We start from the raw sequence: 26,850 nt of genomic DNA on the forward strand, positions 1-26,850 counted from the left end.
CTACGAGCTCTTCCCTTTTGGCAAATTAGGATGTTTATTAGAGAGGAAAAGCCCATTCAAGTTCTTTATTGCAAAGATTATCACAAAGAAAAAAAAACAAAGAAATTAAAATCGTTCACAGGTTTGATGGAGATTTGTTCCTTTTAATGGATAAACGCAGCATCTTATCTCTATGAGGATGCAAAACTTGGAAATGCGAGCTGTAACAAAAGCATGAACGAGCACTTTCTCTGTTACAGGCAGAACATAAGAGAGACACAGTAGGATAAGCGTCTCCTGCAAAAACTAGCCAGTCACATGAACGAATGGAAAGGCTCTTTAAGAAAAAAAAAAAAATCCTGTTTTTCTAGAAAGTAGTGCTTAGCAGCCAGCAAGATTTTTCAGGAAGCATATCACAAAAAATATCAGAGTTCACAGAGAATGCGCCTGGTTACTTCTCACATGCTGAGCAGTCCAAGAAATCAGCTCTAGGAGGAGAGGAAATGGAGAAGTTAGTGCCTGTGAAATCAAAAGGGTGGCAGAAACATAGGGGGAAGAAAAAGTATTTAGGTAGGAACCAGCCCTTCCACTCCATCATTTGAGGGGTGGTGCGGGGGCAGAACCGAAGATATTTTTCTGTTTAAAACTTGCGAGGTGAAAAACTGATAACGCAAAGGGGAAACTCTATGACTTTAAAGTTACAATTTCCTCCGGCTTCCCATTCTTCTGCTGGCGGCAGCAAAGACGGGCTTTCAGAAATCTCAACCAAATTACCTGCCACCCCGCTAGCAGCGTAGCGGGAGACCCCAAGGCGGAGGGTGAGCCCCGTCCTTCGGGCTAAAAGCGAGCAACAGATGCCAGCGGGGCTCTGCCGCTCCGGGGATGGGGAATCTGGGGAGGGTGCGTTCGCGGCTTCTTGTGTGCATATGAGTGCGTGTGGTTACATTACACAGCTGAGCGGGGCTTGGGTGGGTGTTTGCGAACGGGGCTCTGCTGTCTGTCCATGCGAGGAGTGTTGTCTCCCAGCTCTGCAACACGCTGTGGAGCTGGGATGCGTGGATTATAGCTGGAAGGGCTGAACGCAATTCTTCCGAAAGTCATAAATCAAACTCTTTCTATGAATGAGAATGTCATCAAAGAGATCAATTGCAGGAACACATGCACAAATAAAAATCCTCTTACGTATTTGCCGGGGCTGGGGATCCCCGTCTAAAACCATTAAGTGAGAAGGCGTTTAGTCATAATTCACTTTTATTGCTCTTTTAAAACAACAGCTTGGCTGAGCTGCGGGCGGGCGCGGTGAAACCTCGGTCCTGGTTCTTCTTCTCTCTGCTCCAGCCATGTCCCTGCGGAAAGCGAGCAGCCTCATCGGCATTTTAACTCCTTTGCCACTGGGTTAAATTGGATCACAACGTGCGTGTAAGGGTTGGGGTTTCTTTTGTGCCCGGATTTCCGGATGCTGACAACGCTTAAACCAACCCAAATCAAACCAACAACAACAAAAGAAAATGTGCTACAAGGTTGCAACTTTTCATAAACTGCATTTAAATAAATGGGAGAATTCAGCGAGTAGGAGCCGCCTCCGTGTCCCCCGGTAAGCCCTGGGGCCACAGGGAGGGCACACTCCCACGGAAAAGCCTGAAGTGCCGGGATGGCCCCCTCGGCCCCCGTCTCGTGGCAGGAAACGCGGAGCGAAGTCGCGGAGGAGCCGCTCCTGGTCTGCGGGCAGGAGGAAGAGGTAGTAGCTCCCTCTCGCCGGGTTGGGGAGGAGGGAGAGTGTGGTGTGCGTTCCCCCTCTGCTCCGGCCCTTCTCATGGTGTTGCCCCCACGCTTAGTAACAGACAGCAAACCCCCACAGCCCCGTCAGAGAGACAAAGCAACAAGAGACAATGGCATGAAAAAGGGAGAGAAAAAAGGATTTCAGGATGCTGGAGACTGTAAGGAAATTGCTGTGATTCATCGGAATTTCTGGGTAAAATGGATCTATAGTAAAATATTTTTTTCTTGGCTGACTGAAAAGGTGTCAGCCCTTTTATTAGTAAACAGTCCTAATCGCCTGCCTTTTTTCTCTGCCTTATGCTGTATTTATAATACATGGTTTACAAGAATGAAATAAATGTGTTTACATCTGTAACCATAGCCAAAACTGGTGCAGAATAATACCATAAACGCCTCTGGAGTGTTGTTGCTCTTGTACTCCACCCTGGCCCCCTGCAGTTTAAGAAACTGAACCTTTCCAGAGGGCCCTTAGTATTCCTGCCTCTGTAGTAAATCAGAACAAATAGACGTACTGAGTGCACCGGGATAGACGTGTGGTGGAGAGAGTAGCCCTTAGGTTTTGGCTGACAGTAGAGAGGCCTTGGAGATGGCATGGGATAAGGGCTGACCTAATAGCAATAGGAGAGCTTTGCACCTCGGAGAGAGTTGTAGTTCATGTGGGAGGGAGGAGCTTGAGGGTGAGTATGTAGGGGGGGGTGTGATCGTGAGCAAGGAGAAGGGGCAGGGTAGAAGAGCCTTTTGGATTTCAAAACAAGCAAGAACTGAGCGTGAGAACAGAGGGACGTAAGAGTCGGCACCTGCAGAAATAGAGGGAGCAGCCCCTCCTGGGGCTGGTGGCATCCATCCATCTTTTTCCAAGGTTAACGTTTTGCAGGATGTCTTTTGAAGACTTTTGCTGCCGTCCTTTCTGCCTGCAGATGGCTGGGTGCACCGGGATGGACGCATGCCCGGCCTTTGCCTCCCTTTTCATTTTCCCCATACGTAAACCGAATATGAGGTCGTAACCCACATCTCACAGCCCCTCCTTCTCTGGCCACGGACCCATTTTTTTACCCACCTCCCCAAGGAGCTGGGAAGGGGTGGGTTTGAGTCGATACTCAGCGCGGTTCCCAAGGGTCCTGGGGCCGTCTCTGCCACTGGCCATCTGCCATCTCTCACCACCGCCGACTCGAGTGGAGGAGCGGAGGAACAAAGGGGCCGGGGCGGCGGGCCCTGCGCCTCCCGTCGCTCCTCTGCCCCTGCCCCGGGCCGCCTCCTCGGGCTGCGACCCGCGGCACCCCGGACAGCCGTCCCCACACTCGGTCCCAGGGCAAGCGGACGGCAGCGGCGCCGCGGGAACCCAGCAGATGGGCTGCGGAGCCAGCGGGCCCCCGCCCAATCATTTGTTCCCCTGCCCCCCGCCTCCTCCTTCCCTACCCCAGCCTCGGGCTGGCGTGAGTGAGCCCGGCGGAGGTGCGAGGGGAGCAGGGATGAGGGACAGGGGGTGGCCGGTGAGTTTGGGAGAGCACAATGGCCGTCAGTCCCAGAAGAGGCTCATTTCCATGCTAATGTCCACGACCGCCTCGTGATGCAGCTGGACAAGCCCCTTTAACTCTTGGCGTGGCGTCGCCTGCGGCGGTGCAGGACCGGCGAGATACCTCGGCACCGGCACTATTCCCGTCCCCCTTGCATCTCCCATCCCATCACATCCCATCCACATCCATATCCTCGACCCCATGCTTATTCTCCATCTTATCTTTACCTTCATCCCTGTCCCTGTCTCTGTTCTCGTCCCCATAGCAGTCCCCAACCGCATTCACGTCCCATTCTCAACCCCGGCCCAGGGGTTGATGCTCTCAATGCTGTCCCTGCCGCCCTCCGCCCCATCCCTCGCCCCGTACCGCAGATCCAGTCGCCTCTCCCCTCCATCCCCCGCTTCCCCGACCGGTGGTTGAGGGGCGACATATGAGCCCCACGCAAGCCTGACAGCGCCAGCAGCAGGGGTGATGCTGGGGCGCCCTCGCAGCAGCACTCACCCTGGAGGGGACGGCCGGTGAGCTCCGCGGGCCAGGCGCAGCCTTCGGCTCTCTCCTGCCTTCCCCTCTCAGCTGGTGGGTGAGACCCAGGGGGCTGCCGCGGCGGGGTGTGTGTGTGTGTGTACGGTCCGGCCCCCCACCTCCCTGGGGGGCTGCCGCCGCCGCCCTGCCCCGCGGTGCCGCGCCGTCGGAGCGCTCGGCGTTTAAATGCCCCCGACGCGGCGCTGTATCAGCGACAGGAGCCGGGGAAGCCCCGCGGGCGCCGCAGCCATTGGCTGCCGCCCCCCACGTGCCTGCCCGCTGCCGGCGCCTTCGTGTCATTTTCCTGCCGGCCCCATGGAGGAAGTGGGAAAGTTGGCGCGGCCCCGCCGGACGCTGAAGACCCGGTGGCGGCGTGACAGAGGGAAGCGGCGAGGATGAGCTCCTTCCTCGAGTACCCCGTTCTCGGCGGCGAGGCGGGAGGCTGCGCCGGGCGCGCCTACCACCCCGACCACGGAATTACAACTTTCCAGCCCTGCGCCGTCAGCGCCAGCAGCTGCAGCGGAGAGGACCGCTTCCTGGCGGGCCGCGGGGTGCCCATCAGCCCCCACCGCCACCACCACCACCCCCCGGCCCAGCCTGCCGCCTACCAGCACCACGGCGGCCTGGGGGTGTCCTACGCGCACCCCGGCTGCGGGCCAACCTACGGCGCGCAGGGCTTCGGACCGGCGTACGGTCCCTACACCCTGGGGCAGGACGCAGAGCTGGGCGGCGGCTTCCCTCCTTGTGCCCCCGCCGTGTACTCCGGGAGCATCTCCTCCTCCGCCGCCGCTGCGCAGCACCCGCACCAGGGCTACGCGGGGGGCCCCGCTCAGTACGTGCCTCCCCCTTACGGGCAGGAGCAGCAGAGCCTGCCCCTGGGCACCTACAACCATACCCTGTCTCCCCTCCACGCTGGACACCGGGAAAACGCCCGCTCCCCCTCCGCCGAGACCTCGTCGCCGGCGCAAACCTTCGACTGGATGAAAGTGAAAAGAAACCCACCCAAAACAGGTCAGTGGCCGGCGGGAGGGCTGGGACGGGGGCCGCTCCTGTCTCTCTCCGCCGCGGGTGCGGCGAAAGCCGTGCGGTGCCCCGCCGGGCGCTGGGCAGGTAGGGCGGCCCGCACCTCTGGGAGCAGTCGCGGCTGTCTGCCCGCGGTGCTGAAAGCCAGCGCCGCTTATGCCTCACTTATTCCTGACTCCCACTTCTCCTCCTCTCCCACGGTCATATTGCTCGTAATTAATAAACCACTTATCAAGTTTCCTCTGACACTAGAGGCTGACTCCGGTTTAGCACCTCGCACTCCATCACTCACCCTGCCGGGGTTTCCCTCTTATCCAAAGAAGTTCTTGCTCCCTATCGCTTAGTCGGTGTGGACATATTGATTAAGTCCCCTATAAATCATTTGCACTCACTTACTTACCGCTGCATGTCCCCTCGCAGGCAAGGCTGGCGAGTACGGCTTCGTGGGGCAGCCCAACACCGTCAGAACTAACTTCACCACCAAGCAGCTCACCGAGCTGGAGAAGGAGTTTCATTTCAACAAATACCTGACCAGGGCCAGGCGGGTGGAGATCGCCGCCTCCCTCCAGCTCAACGAGACGCAGGTGAAGATCTGGTTCCAAAACCGACGAATGAAGCAAAAGAAACGGGAGAAAGAGGGGCTGCTGCCCATCTCTCCTGCCACCCCTACGGGCTGCGAGGAGAAGGCGGAGGAGTCATCGGAGAAGTCCTGCTCCTCACCCTGCAGCGCCTCGCCCGCCTCCTCAACCTCGGACACGCTCGCTGCCTCCAACTGAGATCGGCCGCGCCCCGCCAGCTGCCCGGCGCGCCGCCCCCGCCAGCGCGGCACGCGTCCCTTCACCGCCGCTCTGTCGGTCCCTCGGTCGGTCAGTCGGTCTCCCGAGAGGTCTCGGCACGCTGCCGCTCCCACTCCCCCTACCTCCACCGCTCCCGCCGCCGCCCGCCCTCGAGGGTGCCAGCTCCGCCGAGTGCCGGCGCCTTGGTGCCAGGGGATTATTTTCCCTGCCCCCTCTCCCTTTTCTGCTGGAGGAGCTGTGTTGGCACGCGTGTAAGGGTCTCCCTCCTCCACTGCAAGGACGTTTCTCCGAGTTTCCCCCAGTGAACGACAGGTTATTTAGGGTACATAACCTCACAAAGAGATGCACTATTGCAAGTGTTTACACGACTTATAGGACTTTCATCCCCTTAATTTAATGTATTCTTTGTTCGTGTCTATGAGTTTGTTGCTTGTAAATACTTTGTCCGAGAGATTTATCTTTTTACAGATTTTTCTAGAAATGATGTTTCGATTATCAGGTTAAGCAGGGTGAGTGCATTCGCCAAACTGGACCCACTTTTATATTAGTAACGACCGTATCAAGTAAGCATCTTAAGCTCAAGCAGATACCTCAAAAAAAGTAGCGCTATTTCTGTAAATGTGACAAACAAGGCTTCAATTGCACTAGGTTTTGTAAACCTTATCCGGTGTGCTTGCTTCCTCTCCCTTTCCCCCTGCCCTAAAAGCTGTGTTGGATTATGCTCAACCAAAGGGTTCAACCATCTAAAATACCTCGCCTCTTCCTATTTTCATATTAACCTTCCATTAGACTTGATGTCTTTTCAACCTACTCGTGAATGTGATGAATGGCCAAATGAATGTATAATTTCTGTGGTTGGTGTCCAGACCATTGCATGACGCACTGTGCTTTGCTGTACTGCGGGTACACTGAGTTCTATCAGTTGTCGTGTGTGAGCGAAATGTCCTCCTGATTTTTCTGTACAATCATGAAAAGCTCTGGGATTCCACAAATGAGGGAAACCAGGGCAGGATTTACGGGTCCTTATAATGTCTGTAATAAATATATTCCACTTTCAGGTAGCCCTTGTCTGCCTACCTCTGCATGACGTCAGTGCTGAGTCACAGGCTGGGCTCAACAGTTTTGTTTCCTATATTTTCTTCTACTGGAGCCTTTCCAAGGGGAAAAGACAAGAGTCTCACAGCCTTACTCCTCATGTGTTGTTTTGTCAGAGTTAGAGCTCTGGTTACTCAGTCTGACTTCTTACACAAAGCTTCTTCCTCTCCTATGCTCAAATATTATTGTTAGAAAATATAAGGCCGTTCTCTCCCTTCTCCGTAACTGGGAGGAATTTATGGTCCCAATCTATTTCTAAAGCACAAACACGAGAACTTCCTGGGTCAAGTGCTAACCTTTTCACCTCGAGGTGGATGCTGACACTTATATAAACAGAGCACCCTTCAAAAGCAGAAACTGTCTTCAGCCAGTCTTTCCTCACACTGCAGGCCTCGATCCAAGGACTGCACATTTAATTAGCCTGGGCACTGAGTGAGTCTGGCTTCTCTCTCCCACCTCAGGCTGCCATCCCAGCGGCTGATGGGATGCCGTGGTGGGAGATGGCTCCCAGTTCTTGGCAGAATGTTTTTGTCGTGAACCTCAGCCCGCTGACGCCTCGTCCTCGATCCCCAACCCCCCCTTTATTTTTGGAGGGGGTGTGTGTGTAAAAGAGCAAGCTCTCACACATAAATATAATAACTATTACAAGAGGTGTCAAGTGGACAGCAGGTCGGGGATGGAGAGGAGCCTGTGTGGGGAAAACCTGGGTGGCAGGACAGAGCAGAGACACGCTCAGCTGGACGGGGGGTGTCTCAAGTCACTGATGCCTCTTGAATTTCAACGCAAACACGCGTAACATCTCTTTCACTCGGCCCAGCTGCGGGAAGTGCTACCGGGCTTCTCCTGGGGCCGGGCTGCCCACGCAGGCTTTGCTCTGTGGGATCCGCAGAGAGTCAACGAAATTTTCTTCACTTCGATGTCAAAAGAGACAAGCCCTGATTTGCAAGGCGTGGCGGCCATATCAAGAGCCGAGCTATCTGCAAGGGAGCAGGGCTGTCTCCAAAGGCTCCCGCCGATGACTCTATTTCTTTCATTTACCCGCCTGCCATATACTTTACCTTTTGTTTATTAGGGTAAAGCCACAAAGCAAAACAGATGGCCTTCTTCCAGAGATTTGGATGTGTTAAAGTGGCATTTGCATGCCAATGAGGACATTTCAATATCGAAATCTGGATCTAAACATTGCTGGAATCCGGATCTACAACTCGGTTCCCCCGGTGCTGACTTAATGTGTTAGAAACAGTGGCCATAAATTATAGCCTAAATGCGAGAGACAAGACGCTTTTCAGTGTGTCAATCTGCGGTGAGCGATTCGCAGGCAAAGAATCCCGTCTCCTTCCAAGACCAAACCTTGGTTATGTTTATATATATATATATAAACATATTATTATATATTTATATATATATATATAATCTTTTCCCCGCAGTCACGATCGATTTCGAGGAAAGACGTTCCAAACATCATGATCCTGCTTTATTTTGTTAGCGTTGTTATTATTTCGATACCTTCAGCCTTTCTGGTCAGGTAGTCCGGGGAAGAGAAATGAAAATCTCTAGTTTAGAGTTTCTACCACAAAAATATCACTAAAAAAAAATCACAGCGTCCTTTCGTGGTTTGCCCTGATGAAGACAGAAATTTGCCCTTCAGGTCGTAAGGATCCTTTTATTTTTACACCTTGTAAAACGTATTTTAATTTTTCTCTCTAGAGTCTCAGGGGAAAAAATAAAGAAAAACCCCCCAGCTCATCAGAACCCACCAACCCAAACCGCATCCAAATGTCAAAGGGAGTTTAGCATCTTCCTATCATACTTAAGGCCATTTCTGCTGTTCACCTTTAAAGTTTACTTTTGGAGGCTATTGAGATGCTTTGGTGTTTTCCTCTGGGGCAATCAGATTGAAACCGATCAATATTTACTCAGTCTGAAAGGGCTGTTGAAAAGGCAGCTAACAACAAACTGCTTAGCTGCTCACCCCTCTTTAATCTCAGGTTCACCGAAAGTTCAAGCAGAAATGAATTCGGTGATGGGTCACTTTAGAATAAATCCCAGTAGTTAATCTCACAGCCTTGGTAAAGGCAACAATTACAGAGTCATCCCTCTCCCTCTCTCTCTCTCGCTGTCTCCCCGGCAGCGTCAACTTTCCTCTCATTTTTGCCCACCAGCTTTTTACTAAATTTTATCCGCTTTCCACTGTTTTGCAGAAATAGCGAAAGCTCGGCACCTCCCTCCCGCCCGCACTGCAGCCGACACCGGCGTTCAGGCGGGTACCCCCGACGAGAGGTACAAGTGTGCGGGAAACAAACCCTCCCGCAAGGGATCCGGTATTTTCAGACAGGGATCCGGGGCTGAAGGTAGGGGTGCTTGAGGCTTTCTACTCAGCAGTGACGGTGGGTGGAAGAAGGGGGCTGGAGACGCACCCGGCTGCTGGAGGCGCCGGTGGAGCCGTGCTCCGCTCTCCATCCATTGCGGGAAAAGAGTAGAAATCTGGGCAAAAGGCGATAGACAACGCCGTTAATTGCAGAGATTCTTCAAAGGCCAAAGTTCACATAATCACTGCATAAATGTATTCTTAATAGGGATTTATTAGTAATTCTCTAATGGCAGTTTGGGCTACAGACTCGAGCGAGTTTTCACCGGCAAATTGCTTCTCAGAACAGGTGCCCCCTCCACTGAGGCATTGCCGGAGGACCCCGGGCACGAAAGGCGATGAGCTCCCGGCCAGGCCCCGGGGATGTTCCGAACCGTGCCGGCCGCCGGGGCCACCCGCAGGAGAGCCTGGGCGGCAGCTCCGCGCTGGAGAGGGAGCCCGGGGGAGGCCGCTCCCGTCCGTGGCATGGCCGGGCCCTGGACCCGGCGGGAGGAGCGGCTGTCATTTTTGTGAGGGGGGAAAGAATAGTTTTGGAGTGTTTTTTTCCGTGTAAGTTTAGGAGCAAGGTCTCGTATCTGTCTTCCCATGGCAATTAGCTCCAAAAGATCACAGTAAACTGGTAACCACAGAAAAGGAATACATAAATAATTTAGTTAATAATATCTGAATAAATAGGCATATAATGTATTTTAAGAAATTCTTTCTTTCTTTTTCTTTCTTTCTTTCTTTCTTTCTTTCTTTCTTTCTTTCTTTCTCTCGTTCTCTCGTTCTCTCGTTCTCTTTCCCTTTTCCCTTTCTCCTTTTCCAAGGCAAACATTCCTGTTCTCCCCCAGGCACACTACTTGGCCGACTTTCACTGTTAACATTATTCTTTTACGGTTTATGTGTCATAAAATATTACAGGTCACAGTTACTCCTGTTTCAAGCTCAGAAAGACCATTGAAATCAACGGGTGCTCTGGAGAAAAGAAGTCTTCTTTTGTGCCTAGGAATTTGGGGACAAACTTCTTTGATTTTGATCATGCAAGGAGTCCTCTTTGCCATATAACACATTCCATTATTGTCAACAGAAATAGGCCTGGAAAATGCATCTGTGCCACTTTTTATAGGGCAGTGACATATTTTAAGCATTTGTTCCACACGGAGAATGTTTCAACTATTACTTTCACAGTTATTTTGGCTTTCCAATCCACTTTCCTTGAAAGTGTATATCTCACAAAGTTAAATTGGGACTATGGATTCTTATAAAAATGCAGTCAAATAACGATCAGACTCGACTGTGATGAAACCAATAGCCAGTTCATGACTTTTCTGAGTGCCCAGTTTTTATAACTACAAATCCAACGTATTGTAAAACTTCTCCTGCTGAAGAAAGTAAAAGTAGCAAAAAGAAAAAAAGTAAAATAAACCCGAACATAAGACCAAAAGAGGGACAGCAGGAGGTATGAAGCCAATCTCAGTCACAAACTCTTGTGCCCCTGATGTGCCTACACCTACAGATGTGGTGTAGCCAGCGGGAAGCAGAGGGATTAGGAAAATACAGGGACTTATGGAGCGTTTTTCTCGCAAGAGCTGTAGGAAGTGTCCGAGAGGTCGAGAGCCACGGGACTTGCGCTCCCTGCCTCGATGTTTGCCCCGGTGCCTGCCCCGGTGCCTGCCCCGCGTCCCAGTGCTGCACAGCGGTTCCTGGTTGCATCCGATAAGCTTGGCTTTGCCCAAAAGCACTTATTCATTTTCTAATTCTATCCCACGCGACGTTGTAACTCGGAGTGCCTCTCGCCGCCAGAAAAAAAAAAAAAGAAAAAGAAAAAAGAAAAAAATAGCAATATGCTATCGACTGTTATAAATGCACAAATAAAGATAAATAAATCCAAGGATATATCTACTTTGACTGAATACTTCACTACCGCATTTTGTAGAGATCGTTTGCATTCGCAGCTGTCTTCGGGTTTGATCTTCGGGAATTACTAATACGAGGAAAATCCGTTGTGTGAATTGTAACAAGGGCGGAGCGAGGCCGCGGCCGCTCCGCTTTGCTCCGCACCTGGCCCGGGGGCTGCGGGGGCGCTGTGTCGGCGGCCGCGCTGCTCCGCACCCCGCGCCGCGGGTCTGTCCCCCGAGACACGGCTGCGGGGAGGGCAAAAGCCAGGCTCACCCGGGGGTGCCCCGGCACCCTCCCCGCTCATCCGGCTGAGCGAGCCTGAGGTGGCACCGCAGCGCTGAGCCAAGGATATCTCTTCTGATGTCCTTTGTCTATTAATATAACCATCACCAAATCCCGGATAACCTCCCTTTCCCTCTGTCAACACCCCTCCGCTCCAGCCTGTGTTGGGAGAAGAGGGATGGGACCTGCCATCGGGGCCCTGTAGCAAGGGGGTGCCCCTTTTAGGGGTAACTTGGTGACAGATGTTGACGTTTCTGGGGAGCTTGGTAAACAGAAAGTTGGACTGGACTTTTTCATAGTCCATGTGGTTTTCATCATTCCCCATCAGACTCAGACCAAAGGCAGAAGCTTCCCTCTTCACACTCTTCATTCCCTCTCATCTTCAGCAGTCACTCAGCCCTGGTGACAAGGAATAAAGAGCAGAGAAAACACAGGAGACCAGGTTCGTTAAGAAATGAAAAGAGATGGGGGTGAGGATGAGGCTGGTGGTGGAAATGGGGGAGCAGAGAGAATTCCTCCTCCACTGCATGCCAGAGAACCTTCAGGTGCAAAGCACACCTGCGTAAACCACAGACCCCCTCTGGGGACAGAGCAGTGGGGGCATATCAGAGGAGACTCGGAGAACAACCACTTGTCCAGACTTCTCACTGCCTTCATAAGAAGCTGAAGGTCATGGAAGGGGCTAAGCCACAGAGGTGGGTTTTAATTGAAACTCCACTATTCCAATAACATGAAGCTTTTTCTTTAGTTTTGCAGTAGGTCTGTTATCTCAGCTAACTCTTGTGCAAAGCATCAGTTGCAGTGGAAATACCATCCAAGTCTCAATTTATTTCCTTAGCATAGTTGTAAAATATTCCCAATAGCACCCAGCAAAGATAGAGACTTTCACCAGACTACTCTGTTTTGCAAGAAATAAAATCCCTGCAGCACTGCTTTACACTATCAGTGGATTTAACACCTATGCATAGTTCTGTGGACTGGCGGATCATAAAACAAAACACATTGGTTGGGGTAGTGTTGTGTTCCTCATGCTGTGCTGGGAAAAAAAAAAGTAAGTAAAAAAATATAACCCTTTAGAAACTGAAAAGTGATCCCATCTGAGCTGAGCTATCTGAGAGCCATGCATATTTCACTGTGCAAAAATGTTATCTTGGAGGAACACTCCTTACAACAAGCAGTATTAACATGACCAATATGTTTAGACTTAGAAGTGGGTATTGCAGTCAGGCAGGACCCCCTAGGGCTTTGCAGTTTATTACATCCCCCTGTATATTTTATTTTTTATATTTCTGACAGTGCCATCAGGCAAGCAGGGATTATGAAAATAGTGGGTGAGGCAAAAAGGGTCTGAGAAGACCTGTCTTCAATGACACACCTCAGATCACACTGCACAGGAAACACGCAGTGTCTTTATCCATACAAATATGTATGTTCCCCAAGAACCCGGATTCATGTAAAGAGGCTGCTTCTTTCTTTTTTGTCAGCTCACAAACTGAAAGGTTAAAATGCTAGCAGAACATGTACCTGACATATAGGTTGGCTTCGAATGGGACCTACTGTGACTCATTGCCCAGGGAGATGAGATTCAGCTCACCTGAGACCCACAGCCCGACAAATCCAAAAATTAGCCTCATTGAGCCTGGTAAGCCACCAGTAAAGATAACTGTTTCTCCTTCAGATCACATCTTTCTCACCTCAGGGTTTGAACAACATAGCAAAGTATATAAGGAACACAGGCAAAACCCACTGAAAATTCTGCGGAGGCCTCTCTAACAAGACAGATTGGAAATCTGATGAGAGACGTTAGAAATCCAGATAATCTCCATGTAATCCTCCTTTTTGAACATGGTAATGTGTTTCGAGACTGGTCAACTATACAGGTTGACTCCTACTTTCACTGGAGCTGAAACAGAAGAAGACACAACTACTATTGGGCTCTGGGTCAGACCCTAACTGCAAACTCCGTATTCAACAAAGGGGAAAAAATTCCCCTCTGCTTTTCACTGAGAAGACAATAGGAAAGACTGTGTGCTGAAAGTAGTGGAAACCTAACAAGAAATCTTCTGCTCAGAGATTCAGTTTTTTCTTTATCATATATGTAAGCAACTACGGATGAATCCCGCTTGTGGAAGGAGAAAGCGTTCTATTTAAAATATTTACTGCTATCAGAAAGAACAATTTTTCTCACCCTATCCTGCAGGTATGAATCAAAATAAGTGCAAATCATTGAAGTTTGAATACAAATTTTAGCTGCAATCTGAACTGTTATCCTGTTCAAAACACAAGAATGGAGGAGGTCCTTTAGTAACTGGTCTTAACCAGGATCAAATACAGAACAGAGTGTGACTCTCTTCTACAGATCTTTTTCATTAAAATCAGTGGAGTTTTGCCTTAGAAAATACTGCAGACAAGATTTTTTTAGCCACTAACCATTTTTCAATGTGACATTTTACAAATTAAAATAAAAAATGAAAATTAGTTACTAGAAATGCAGCATCTAAAGCAAGAACGAGCCCATGTTAACATTGATTTCTCTGTGTTTCCTTCTTTCTTTCTTTATAAAACTTATGTACTCTGTCAATAAAATACTATCTTCCTTGATAATAAATCTGTTGTTTTAAGCTAGGATGTCACTATTTCCTTTTCCATGTAATTTATAGCTATATTGATTCTAAAGCTGTGGTTCTCTATTTCCCCCATTTTGTATTAAAAATAAGTTCTAATTGCAAGGCAAATAATCTTTGATTGAAGCACCTCACAGAGTATTTTAACTGTAGCTAAGGAGATTTAATTTGATTAATAGAGAAATAAAAGCCTTGAATATTTAAAATTATGATTTTCAGTTTAGGAAAAATAGAGAGACGGAGAAAGAAGGGAGGTTAATGGAGCCAGGGAAATGTTCATAGATCAGCATGAGCAGATGTTCTTTTACTTTTCTGTCAACATTTCTGGTTTGTTGTGCATATAGAAAAACAAGGTTTTCAACTCTCACCATGATTTCAGTCTGTTGCCAGCTTTACTTGCCTGCAGGATATCTGCTTATCTAGCATGGGGGCAGGATCAGACCTCCTCCCCTTTGGTCTAGAAGCAAAACAACTTTTCACATGGGCTACGAGGTTTGTCGCACTCCCCCCTCCTTCACATACACATTTTCAACCCTTAGATCTTTATTTCATAAAATGCCTTTCCTCTTAGAGACCAAAAAACTGGCCAGGAGATGAATGGAAGGGCTGAGCAATATTAACTGCATTCAGGTGTGTGCTGGCTGAAAGGAGAGGATAGGAACCGGGCCCCTTCCTTGAGGGCAGAGTGTGTGTTCAGCCACGTGGGACAGAGATCTCCATGTTGCTGTACAGGGTTCCCTGTACCCCTGGTGTCTGCACTCAGCATGTAACTTCAGAGTGAGAAGGATGCTGTTACTTCATATAGGAAATTCCAATAGCCATTTTCCTTTGTGAAGCACCTTTGAGAACTACCTTATGTGCTGACATGTCTGAAGTGTCCATGTTGAAGGATGAAACTGGTCTATGGATGCACGTGTGCGTTCTTTAGGATTCAAGAGAATGGGACACTTCTTTTCATGTTTTTAATCCTCAAAGCAGATCTTTTGCTTAGTACAATTCCACATTAGTTCGGAGCAGCAGCATTAAAGTTCTCTGGGGCAAGGAATATATATCAGCCTTTGCAAAAAAAAGGCAATCTGCATTTAAGTTAATAATCTAATTAATTAAATAATCTAAGTTTTATCATTCACATTTGAGAGGGTAGGACTTTTTTTTTTTAATTGTAGTAAAATATTTAGAGTAAAAAGTGTCAGTAGGCATCAGAAAATACCTTTTAATCACAAAAGGTTAACTCCTGCTGTATTTGTGCTATATAAAAAGGCCTAGCAGTTTCAGTGGAGAGTTTCTCAGAAAAAGGACTATGGAAGTAGCCCGAAAAGTCACACTACTCTTGAGGTGAAGAGCTCAAAGAGAAAAGAGAAAGGAATGAAGTTTGTCAGCAGCCCTGTCTTGAGACATACCTGATAGATGTGAATGTCTGAAGGTAGGGACTCTGCTCTGCTCCAGAGATCTTGTCAGCTAGATCTGAAGGACATTCCTTGAGCTGTCACGTGTGAATATCCCTTTAACTGTGAGCAGGAGTATGTGTGCTTAGCCAGAACACCACTACTGAAAATACTGCTTTTTCTTGACCAGCAAAGTGAATTCTAGATGCACTCAAAAGCTGAAGTGTTGCAAAATTTCTTTTTAGGAAAATGAAGGGCACGAATTATTCCTTGCATACATCTTACTCTTCTATTCAAAAGAACTTTAAAAATAAAGCTTTAGCTAAATGTTTCCCAGATTCATACCCACAGCTGTGAGACAAGCCCTTCAGGATCTGTTCACTGGTGATCCAAGCCTTTTCAGTTTTCCAGACTTCATGAGCGTACATTCCCCAGCCCTTGGCGCAGTTCTTCCATTGCTGTAAAATAGTTAGGATGAGGCTGGTCAAAAGGGCAAGGCTTATGTGAGGAAAGAGGATGGACAACCATGCAGAGTCTCTGCTGGACATTGCTGCCACTGTCCCCAAGAATACTGTCTATAAGGCAGTGGGATAGCTGGAAGGAGAGACTGCTGCCTGGGCTGGGTAGGAGCAGGGGCAGAGCACAGAGAAGAGAGAATTTAGTGGTAGTATCTCTTTCTTTCTCAGGCACAGTGTGAAATTGCTATAATACACAGAGAGAGAGACATTTCACATGACCATCCAACAGAGTTGCTATTCCTTAATGTATGTTTTAATTCCTCTGGGGTTTTTCTTCCAGGTTTCTGCACTGTTTAGCTTGGATACCATCACCCATGGTTTTATGCTTTTGGATATAGTGCAAAAGCTTGTTGTCTTTAAAAGGCATGTGAATCAAGTGATAGAAAATTAATGACTTGAAGTTTTTTTATACATTTTTTACAAAAGCAAATTTATTCCTTCCTTCCTCCTTTCTCCTTCCCTCTTCCCTCTTCCCTCCCTCCCTCTCTCCCTTCCTCCAATTTACACAGTCTGAAAATATTACCCTTGTCATCCAGGTGTGACTGTAAGATATACGTACCTCCATTTCTCTTCTGGAATGCGTTGTGATGTTTGTACTGGGGTGTGTGGGAAGGAAAGGAGCACGTGTGGTTTCTCCAGATTTCTGCCTGCCTTTCCAGTGTGAGGTTTGAAAGCAAGGCTTTGATCTGAGCATCAAGAACTCCACTGAGGGTAAGGACGGTGTTTTACTGTCATTGGATACTTGTTTGTTGTTTACTGTTGATTTCAAGTCTTCCTCCAAATTCTTCAGTCTGGAATTCACAGATTCAGACTTCTGCTGTGGGGAAAACATGGAAATTGTTTTTTCCCCTAGTCACAAAGTGTTTTCTAATAGTTGCCTCCTTTTCTGCTGCCTTTTCTTCTGCTTTAATACCTCTAATAAGTGTTACCATCTGCTTGGATGCCTCGTACTACACATTGTGAACAAGGCCAAGAGTTTCTGAGGGGCTGGAACAGCGTTGTTTACTGTTAGGCATAATGCAGGTCATTGTCTTTGCCTGGGGCAGGTGGGCTGGGGCTGGAGCACACCTAGAAATGCAGAACATGTGCTGAGGTTCAGCTATTTGCCATTTTCTTAAAAGGAGGTTTGGCTGTTAGCTATCAGTGCTTATTTAGTATGCAGGGACTCTTTTCTCCTGCCATTCTCTGGCCCCTAACATGCTTAACCTTAGAAAGAAAGACATAACATATTGTGATGCTGCTAACTGGTCGAAAGGCACTATCAATTTTAGACATGATAGGTACATGTCAGAATCAGCATAATTAACTGGAATGACAATCCTGTTAAATGTGTTCATGTCATTGCACTGGCAATAAAGCATGTGTAAATTTACAATTAAGGCCTGTCTTTCTTCCATACCTTGGAGACTAGTGACAAACATTAAGAAGTTGAATAGCATCAAGAGCTGAAGAGAGGTATTTATCACAATAAAAACATCAGGTGATGCATTTCCCAGATTATCTGTCCTTATGCAAATACCCCTTTTGCTGGAAATTTCAGGCTAAATAATATTTATATTTCTGATCTGAAAGGTGATATTTCACCCTCTGAATTTTTGTTTTCATTTGCAAAATGGATGAGAACCATATTGTTAACTACTTTGCATAAAGGTATTTGAAATAGTTCCCATTTCACATTATACCTCAAGCTGAATTTTCTATATATTGGGTGCACTGCACATTGCATATCCAGAGAGAAATTTTCAGGGATGCTATAAGACATTTCCTTACATTGTACATATATACTACAGCTCTTGCTACAGTGATGGCTGGAAACCATCAGCACAAGTAAGATAAAGGTGATTTAAAGTGTGTCTGTGAGTCAGGCAGAGAACTGACAGCCATCTTTAACCAGCCTGACCCTGGGATGACCCTGAGCTCAGCTGGTTGAGAGATAGTTGGGTCTATTATGGGACAAAGGATCGTATGTCTGACAGGATGCAGAGAACACATTACAGGATCACAGCTGAGTAACAGTGCAAGACATAATGTACATTTATTTGATGAACAACACAAGCAAATCTTGCCAAGAAAATTTAATTTCAACTATTTTGTTTATTTCAAGTCAATCTCTTTCTGCTGCCTATTTCAAGAAATTAATATTTGCTAGCTTTTTCTCTTCTAGGAACAAAAGAGATGATCATGCTAGTGAAATCTATAAAGCATGCAGAATTCACACTGATAAACTCATATAATGGAGTTGTACATTTCTATTGTATTTTCTTCCTGTGTGGGCTCAATCTGCATCTATTCAACATTAAATTTCAAACATCTTCGCCTAAAACCACATATAATTTTGTCAAATGAAGCTGGAAATGTCAGAACTAGTGCAGCAGTGGTCACAGAGAAAGCCATGGGCTTCAAACTGCTTACAACCTTGTACGTGAGTAGCTGTACTCATGTAAAAGTGCCAGGAGACCAAAATTTGGCATGACAGGGTTCTCAAGAAGGGAGAAAAATACTCAAGTACCTTATCAGGCTGAACTTCCTTCACATCTAGTTTTAGGAATAACACTGTGGCAAGGGACCTGATATCCTCAATTTCAGCACTGGGAAAAGGGCTGACAGAGATATGGAAAATCTGTGTAACCCTGTACATCAAAAATTAGATCAGCTCTAACCTTTCCAATACAGAGCTCATCATATACCATGGACGGGAACGATTGCTGAGCTGAAGATATGGAAGCTGAGGCTGGGAAGGGAAGGGACTTGCCCAAGCTCCTTTGCTGTTCAGGCACTAGCCAACGTGCCCTGGCCCTGATATTGGCCACACTAGGCTTCTGTTGTGGAGGAAAGGGAGAATGGGTGTCTCATTGCTGGTGTGGCAGGCAAGAGAGGTGGAGTGATGGGGAAGGTTGACAGTATGTCTGTCAAATGACAAGTCTCTTGTCCCCCTGTGAGGGAGGCAGGAGCACATCTGCTACAACTCCTCTCAGTGCTCTGCCCATCCCTCTGCTTTCCCAAAGCTGCCATCCAGCATCACCAGGTGAGAGGCAAAAGCTTCAATCAACAGAAGGAAAATTGAGAGTTAACCCCCTGCCCTCCCTACGGCCCCCACCACCCATGTGGTGGGGTGATGAGAGAGGCGGGATGAAGTACTGCACCACAGGCAAAGCTGAGAGCAGCGCTTTACCTCAGCCAGCTTTCCTGGGGACAGGGGGTTAATCTGCTTCCCAGGCCTTGTTGTCAGTAGCCACACGTGGTATTGCTCCATGCAGGCTTGGATATGGCTCGGAGTCCTACAGAAACAGCTCACTCTTTACGGAGGTACTGCGCTGGGTGACCTCTTCTAATGTATTACTGGTTTATATTTGTGCTGATTGCTTCCAAAGGGGAAATGACATGAAGTGAATCAGTGTGACCTCATTAGCGTGGCTCACACTGGTAAATGGATGACCACCATTAGGAAGGCTCTGTTGTGGCAGTGCTTCCATCGTGTTACCTGTGGATAGTATCATCATCTTGCTATAACCTGCTGCAAAGATTTATGCACTATGCTAACTTGCATGATACAGCTGCTTTCTGTCTTATAAATATTGACTTCTGTGCCAAAAACAACAACTCGGTACAACATGAATTAATCTTCTGCTTGACTGATGCATCTTTACAGACCAGTTTGTCTTGAGAAAATAGAGCTCAAGAGAGTTTTATGATTTAGAAAAATACTTTAAAAGTTGATTTAAAATATAGGCTGTGATAAGCAGAGGCATCATTGAAATGACATGGGGGCTATATTTTGCCTTCTAGATTTTCCACACATCTGTTTGTCATCTCGACTTGTGTGAAATTTTAAAGAAATTGCCAGACTCTGGCTCCTGAATCTTTTCTGTATGTTGCAGTTTTTTGGATAATTTATCTATCAGACTATCCAAATGGTTTTAATTCACTTTTTTTTTTTTAAATTAAAATAAAGTAACCTTTAGGTAATCTGATTTATCAGAACACTTGCAGATGTCCTCCACTGCAGTGGACACCTTTTGTTCTCAGCAATAGCATTACAATGACAGGGGAGCAAAGCACATCTCCCAGTTGATGTTAGACACTGGAATATTCAGTGTTGGACACTGCGAATTCTGCAGTATTGCAGAATTCTGGATTTGACAGTCAATAGCAACACACAGAGCCAGGATGCTAAAAGATTCTAAGGGAGGACATCAGCTTACCTTAACTAAGATCCTTCTAGAAGACCTGTGCACTATAGTGCCTAAACAAAGATATTTTACAGTGCAGAGGAACCATTTAGGATATTAGATCTAAAGATGAACTTACAGTACGTGGACAGTTGCCATCTGTTGAAGTTCAGATGTTCAGGGCTCCAATTACAGGCACTTTTTGTAAGCCTGTCCATACTATGCATGACAGTGAAGGAAAGAGAGTACTCCCTTTTTGGAATTTTTTACTTGATTATGCTTTTATGGATCATGTGAAAATTAGGAAGGTATTGTGGTTTAGGACATTATTGACTCAGATATGTTACCACGTATTATGGTCTTATGCTCTCTAGGCCAGGTCTGATGGACTTGCAACTGAATTTTTGTTCAGATGGGGACTTCAGTGCTGGTTCTTTAAGGGTTTTGATAAAGCTTATTGCCATACATCCCTGAATAAGCAGTCTGGTGGCAATAGTTCCACTCTCGGGATGAAATTCATGCCTCCAAAATGAAGGCAGTCACTGGGTTTTCTCACAGTCTTCACTCAAGTAGGTGTTTGATTTGTGCAATGCCACAACTATGCCTTCAAAGCCACTATCTCATGATCTCCACACTGAAATTTGCCTCTAGGCCACTAAAATCTGTGTAAAAAAAATTCCAATAACTATCATGGGGTAGAAGCATGTATAGAGAGCTGATCTGGCTGAGGTGGTCACTGACATGAGGTTTGAGAAATCCTAGACCACAACCCCTCAAAATTCTGAAGTAATCTGAATGACTCATGATAGTTATTCCACACCAATGGTTATTTTTGCCATAAGTAAAAGGATTATAGATCTCAGGAAAAAAAAGTGCAATGAAAAATGCTACAGATGCATAATACCAATAAATTAATAATCTTTTAGAAAACTTACTTGTTATGTAGCGAAATTAAGCATTTGGGTTTTACATTTGATAAACTGTAAGCTTTTATCTTTTATAGCTGATTCCCATGTTTGCTCAGCGTTTGAGAACTCAAACAGGTACATGTTTGCACTGGCTGAGCTGTTTGGCAGTCTCAGAAAGGGAATTTTTAAAATTTTCTGATATTCATTGGAGATGGGTATGGCCATGCATTTAAAATTATGGTGCTGAGGGTCTTCAAATGAGAGTTGTTTTTCTCTTCAGGGGAGACAGCTAGACAAAGTAAACCAACACCGGATTTAAGTTTCATCCCTGTATGTGTCGTAGTAATGCAAATATTCTCATATGGGAAAAGAGTATTTATCTTGTGGTCAATCCTCTAAAAAAACAACTGAACTGATTAAAATCACTTTCAATCAATAGGAATTGTAATCAGTAGGAATTTTCATCTATAGGACTTTGAAAATGTTAACTGAGAATTCAATTTCTGTTGTGATTATAAGCTCCACATCTATTTAATTAATTCAGGTGCAAAGCTGTTATTAGGAAAAGGTTCATTCATAGTAGAACACATGTAATTGAGGCATTTTTAGTGCATAGTTCCAAATTGTGGCAGTGATTAGTTTACCAAAAAAAAAAAAAAGGAAATTACATGGCTGGAATCCTTAAGTGGGTCACATGGGTCACAGCCAGATACATATCTTCTGTAACTGATAATAAACTGTGCAACTAATTATAAATATGCCAAAGTGCAGATGTGATCTTCAGTAAATACATGTTCACACAATACATTAATGGATTCATAGTAAGCAGATAAAAAAATTTTGAACTCTAGGAATGTATAGAAAGTAACATAAGGCTGTAGTTTAGATCTGCTAGATTCCAGACTTCAGACTCCAATGTAGGAAACCTTATGATAACTTAGTTTGAATTCCAAATTCAAACCTATAAAGCAAAGGCTCTTTAGTTCATTTTTCAACACCTTCTACAAAAGGGATGGTGACCGATAGTACAGTAATAATTGCTACTGTTTTTCATTTACAAACACACCCAGACACTGGCACTTGGGCAGTACTCTGGATTGTGGTGTAGGGCTCATCAGCAAGAGCAGTGACTGAAGGCCCAGAACCGGCCACGTTCAGGTTAATCTGCACCTCATCTTCAAAAACTCCCTGCTCTCTCAGCGTAGCTGTCTGTGTTCCTGTGGGGTGGGTTGCCCTGACACTTTATATTATTTCAGAAAATTATGATTCCATTACACACTGAGCTCAATAATCTCTTTGTTTCTGTGAAAGTGAAGGTTTTGTGGAAAGGGTTTTCTCTCTTATCCAGCTTTAATCTTGAGATCTTAATCAAACAAGCAAATCACAGTCCGTGATATATGGACAATGTTTTGGGTTTTCATGACTCTCTTGAGGCATAGTCCACTAATAGTTCAATCCCTGGAAGTATTGGTAAATAGTTTTTGGTGTGCTGCCTGATATTACTACTTGTTCAGACTCTGACATTGTACACACTTGTGATTCTGTCCCAGGTGTATAAAGCTAAACACAGGCATTACTCTGGATTTCTGGATCAGAGAAAAGCTCTGAACAGCTATCCTGATGCTTCAGTGACAGCTGAGTCCTCATGTGGCAGCTGAGACCAGGCCTGTGCCAGCACAATTGAAAGAGAAAAAGACTTCAGGTAGACACTGTCTGCACAGGGTGTGTGAACCCCTCAAGGTACCTGAAAAGTACCCTTGGACTATGAGTTGTCCATCAGAGTGGATGAGGTGAGCATTTCTGAGTTGGAGGTTCAGCAGGGACATTCACTTACACTTAGGAGAAGAAGGAGAGATCTCTGCTATTCCCATGTCTCCCTCCTCACTCTCTTTCTGTTGTATTAAAGTGAATATGAATGAGACAGCTAGCAGAAAGCCAGCGAAAGGTGAGTGGAAGACCTCACCTTGAGCCCTACTCATGTTGCATTGAAAAAGTTGATATTTGTTTTAACTGGGGGCCACGGCAGGGAGAGAGGCAGGAATGGCATTTTGTTGGGTGTCAGGGAAGTCACTCTTGGCATGACTGTTTTTTTCCCCCTCAATTTCAAATACTTGTAAATTCCTTCCAAGCTTCTTTAGGGGGGAAAGCTTTGATGCTTGATCTCAGCCCATAAAAGACCTTTTTTTCTTCTGAAATTTTGAGGAAAATTCTTTGATCTAACTTTGAGTCATAGAAGAGTGAGACAATGAACCTTCTTACAGACTACAACTTAAAAAAACAAGGAAGCAAGCAAGCAAACAGAAGTACCCCAGAGAAAACAATATCTCATTTTGATGTTTGAATGTTCTTCTGTAAAGGCAGATGCAGATGCAGTCCCACAAAATTCAGGAAATGCCATGCACAGAAGATTCCTGTGTAAAATCCCAAGTTTGTAAAACAATGTTGAGAAACAATGTCTAAGCATGTATGGGAAAAATATTCCTTTTAGAAACACAAAGGAAAACCCTCTAGTGTGACAACCTGGGAATTGGAGAAGCGCTGTCTATTCCATTTGGCTGGAATGTCACACTGGGACCAGACTGTTGTGGGGGATTTGGAAATGCCTTCAAATGTACCCGTCTCAGTCTAGTGAGGACTAGTCCATCCCATGTAACTGATGGTCTTTCTGGAAAACACATCAAGCGCTGAATTTTAACAACTGCACTCAAAATGATCCAAGCAATGCATTTGCTACATAGACACAGGTGGATTTGGGCTTGGTAATCACCTCTCTCTGATCCAGTAGTGAGAGTGGATGCCTGCTTAACTGGACTATGGGATGTGCAAGCATACAGATGTGCTGTTAGCCACAGCGCTGCCTTGTGTGTTATTGCCTGCAGAAATTCAGTGAGCTTTAACCTTTTTCATCTGATGGGTCATTCAGACCTGGGAGGATATTTATATGGATACACAGATTCCATTTGAAATTCAAGTACTTGTCCTTGATAAATCACCATGTTGATTTTGTTTTTTTTTAAGCTATGAAGTGCTAAGCATGTTCTGTTGGCCTGATTTTGTATGATGAAAAATAAAAGCCTGTAAAAGAGATGATGCCATGAAATAATACCAGCAGGAATATATAATGAAAGCAAAGTAATAGTGTTTACAAAATCAAAGCTTATCATGCTGTGTAAAGCAAGGCTTTTATTTCAGCTGTATTCAAATCTGTGCTCTTCTCACTGGTTTTGCCTTAATAAAGAAAACACATCTCATACTGGCAAATAGAGCAATCCCTATTGAGAATAAAATGCCTGTTGCTGTCATAATGGATCTCCGCTGACACATTTAACAGCTTGAATGTATACACTTCAGACACTATAACTTACACTAATTAATCTTTATTACACTATTAGTGCCTTGTAAAAAAAAAACCAAACCAGCAAGCAGAACCTCTGCAAGAATGTGTCATTGACATTAAAGGATAAGCCTGACGTCAATAAAGTTAAATTTTATTTTGAAACATAAATGTTCAAAGAACCTTATGCAGTGAGTGGATGAATCCAGCCAAATGAAATGCCATCCCCCGTCACTGTAGAGTATAAACATGGCATATTCTTATCTTATGATGAGTTACGGGTTTCTGTGTTTAGAATTCAGAGGATTACTAAAGAGATTATCTGATCTGTCAATCAAACTGATATCTTGATGACTTGGAATACTGCAACAGATTTAGCAAAGTGTCTTTGCTCTAATGCTCATTCCGGGTGTCATGGTTAACCAACATCTTAATTACATACAGTGAATAATTTCTCCAATGGCTTATTATAGTAACGTAAGTCTCAGTAGCGATATATAAGCATTGTACATAGCTATGAGTCACTTAGAACTTCAGGGTCCCACGGAAGGACTGCTATAACAAAGAATTCAGTACTCCTTACCCATATCGAGTTGAATGAATTTGGTTGCAGCATGCTTTGGAAACTCAGCACCCTTCAGCTAGTCCAAGTGACTCAGATGACCATATAGAAAGTCCAGGTACAGCAAACACAAGTTTCATCACGGCTAAATACCTGGCCACAGAAACTAAATAAATTAAGTTGAAATAATCCACTCATATCCACTGCTGCTACTGTACTGATGCACATGGTGAAGAGGAGAAGCCATAGCACAGTCAGCTGAAAACAATTTTTCTCATTAAGTAGTGACCTGCATCCAGGTATCTAGTAGGACCTGGAGCCTTTGTAATGCCCTATTTGCCTCCTGGCCAATAGACTAATACATTGGCAAAGTCACCTGTTCACCTGTTTTTACCTCATCCTCTCTGCTTTCCTGCATCAGCTTTTTGCTCTCATTGCCCCATCTGTCTGTTTTCTCAAACAAGAGGAGGGACATTTTGGTGAGGAAAAGATGGTTTGCTGGGTAGTGATGGACACATAGCTGCATGCTACCTGATGGTGTGGAATAAATGGCATTTTGCACACGCAGCTGCGTAAAATTGTTTGGAGAAAAGGGCTGGGGGGCAGGAAGATAACAATGCCATGCACCAGAGGAGGGACATACAGATACTCCCCAAAATCAGTAGAAAACCCCCTGATAAGTGGGAACAGTTTCAACACAGCACTTCTTAATTCACCTGCCTTAGATTTGTTGGGCAGGTTATCTGTGCTATTTAGGCAGCCCCGGGTATACCTGCTGAATGATCTAACATGATTTAAACATGAAAGCTTATCCTGGCTGCAGCTGACAGGTCTGACTGCTCTCCATCACAGCCTAATATGGAATTGCAGCAGAACAGTGACAGTGGGCTACCCCTGCCCTCTCTGCAGAGGAAGGGAATCTCACTAACACAGGTGACCTTAAAAGAGGTCATTGCTGAAGGAAGTTGATTTCACTGAAGATTCTTATAGAATACACTTACATATATAAGCTTTTGTCATTACAGAAGGCCAGGGATGATTTTCGAAGAGATGCTCTAAAATGGCTGAGTGCTCATGCTCACAATGATGCAAACTCATCTGTGCACCCTCATCTAAAATGTAGATTCCTAAAAATCAATGCAATTAATTCTCTGTCTGGGTAGTGAAAACAAACACAATAATTGTGGTGGTTAATGTATATTACACATTCCTCCGATCTGTATTGGACATGTTTTCTGTGACTAGCTGAACACAGACAGTACAAAAAAGACCACATTCTCAAGTGATGCAAGCTGATATAGTGCCCCAAACTCAAAGCTAGGCTACCTGATGGGAGATCAAATATTTCTTTCAAGAAGGTCCAGAAAAAGAGCTCAAGGGATGAACAAATTTGAATTCCTGTAACTGCATTTTCTTTATCTGGTTCTATTTATAGCTGTTTTCTATGGAAGTTCTTGTGTTCCTGTTTCTAGATACAACTATCCATGTGAAGTACATTTGGACATTTGCTTCAGGGTTGCTCACATGCTTATACCATTAAGAAATGGAAATCATCTGAAATGATCAGCTACAACACAGCTGCATGGCCTAACATTAGAATAGTTGTAGCCAGGCAATGGAAAAGTTGATAACTGATTAGCTGATTAAGGTTTAGAAGGAAATATGGCCAAAATGAGCCAAATTATTCACACTTGGCATTAAATTAAAGTTTCGGTTCACTGTTATAGACTACCTTAATGTTTGTTTAAGTGAACTTTAGCCAGCTGTGCCTGGTATGTGTAACAGGTCCTCTGTAACTAAACCAGAAAGCAATGATCTGCAAATTCTAACTATGCCCTGTAGCAGTTATGACTTAAATGGGAGGAACAGACAAGAGAGCTACAGAGTTTGTTTTACCTCATTGATGTGCCCCTGGCCTAGCACAATGACTGGTGAACTCTGCATGATCCTTATGGTGGGGTGGGCCACTTTGCTTTACCATTGCACATCAAGACAGACCTTTTGCTGCCATAGAGTAATTGATTTTCACGTAGCAAAAGACACTCCTAAACTAGAGAAGAAAAAAAATCCCCCATGTTTCTTACTGTGGGCTCAATAACATCAAATTATC

The 26,850-nt window shown here is 45.6% G+C and overlaps 1 protein-coding gene and 1 long non-coding RNA gene across 2 annotated transcripts; one reads left to right on the forward strand and one right to left on the reverse strand.

Annotated features, from left to right (window-relative positions):
- Positions 1 to 13: 13 nt before the first annotated feature.
- LOC127480363 (uncharacterized) lies at positions 14 to 3,871 on the reverse strand. Its single transcript, XR_007907850.1, has 3 exons — positions 3,774 to 3,871; positions 1,162 to 1,325; positions 14 to 467 (listed from the first exon to the last, which is right to left on the reverse strand). It is a non-coding gene; the product is annotated as an uncharacterized LOC127480363 (long non-coding RNA).
- An 87-nt stretch (positions 3,872 to 3,958) lies between these two features.
- HOXA1 (homeobox A1) lies at positions 3,959 to 6,578 on the forward strand. The gene is made up of 2 exons (XM_051808445.1): positions 3,959 to 4,805; positions 5,238 to 6,578. The coding sequence occupies exons 1-2, from the start codon at positions 4,190 to 4,192 to the stop codon at positions 5,591 to 5,593; spliced, it is 972 nt and encodes a 323-aa protein (XP_051664405.1). The 5' UTR covers positions 3,959 to 4,189; the 3' UTR covers positions 5,594 to 6,578.
- The last annotated feature ends 20,272 nt before the right edge of the window (positions 6,579 to 26,850 follow it).

Source organism: Manacus candei, unplaced genomic scaffold, assembly GCF_025592945.1.
Source record: "Manacus candei isolate 608988 ecotype Guabito, Panama unplaced genomic scaffold, ASM2559294v1 h1tg000072l, whole genome shotgun sequence".
NCBI classification, from domain to species: domain Eukaryota; kingdom Metazoa; phylum Chordata; class Aves; order Passeriformes; family Pipridae; genus Manacus; species Manacus candei.

Excerpts from the sequence above, each read along its gene's own strand:
- HOXA1 (XM_051808445.1), top strand. The coding sequence starts at position 4,190 with ATGAGCTCCTTCCTCGAGTACCCCGTTCTCGGCGGCGAGGCGGGAGGC. Across the intron at positions 4,806-5,237 it reads AAGAAACCCACCCAAAACAG|GCAAGGCTGGCGAGTACGGC; the intron begins GTCAGTGGCCGG and ends GTCCCCTCGCAG.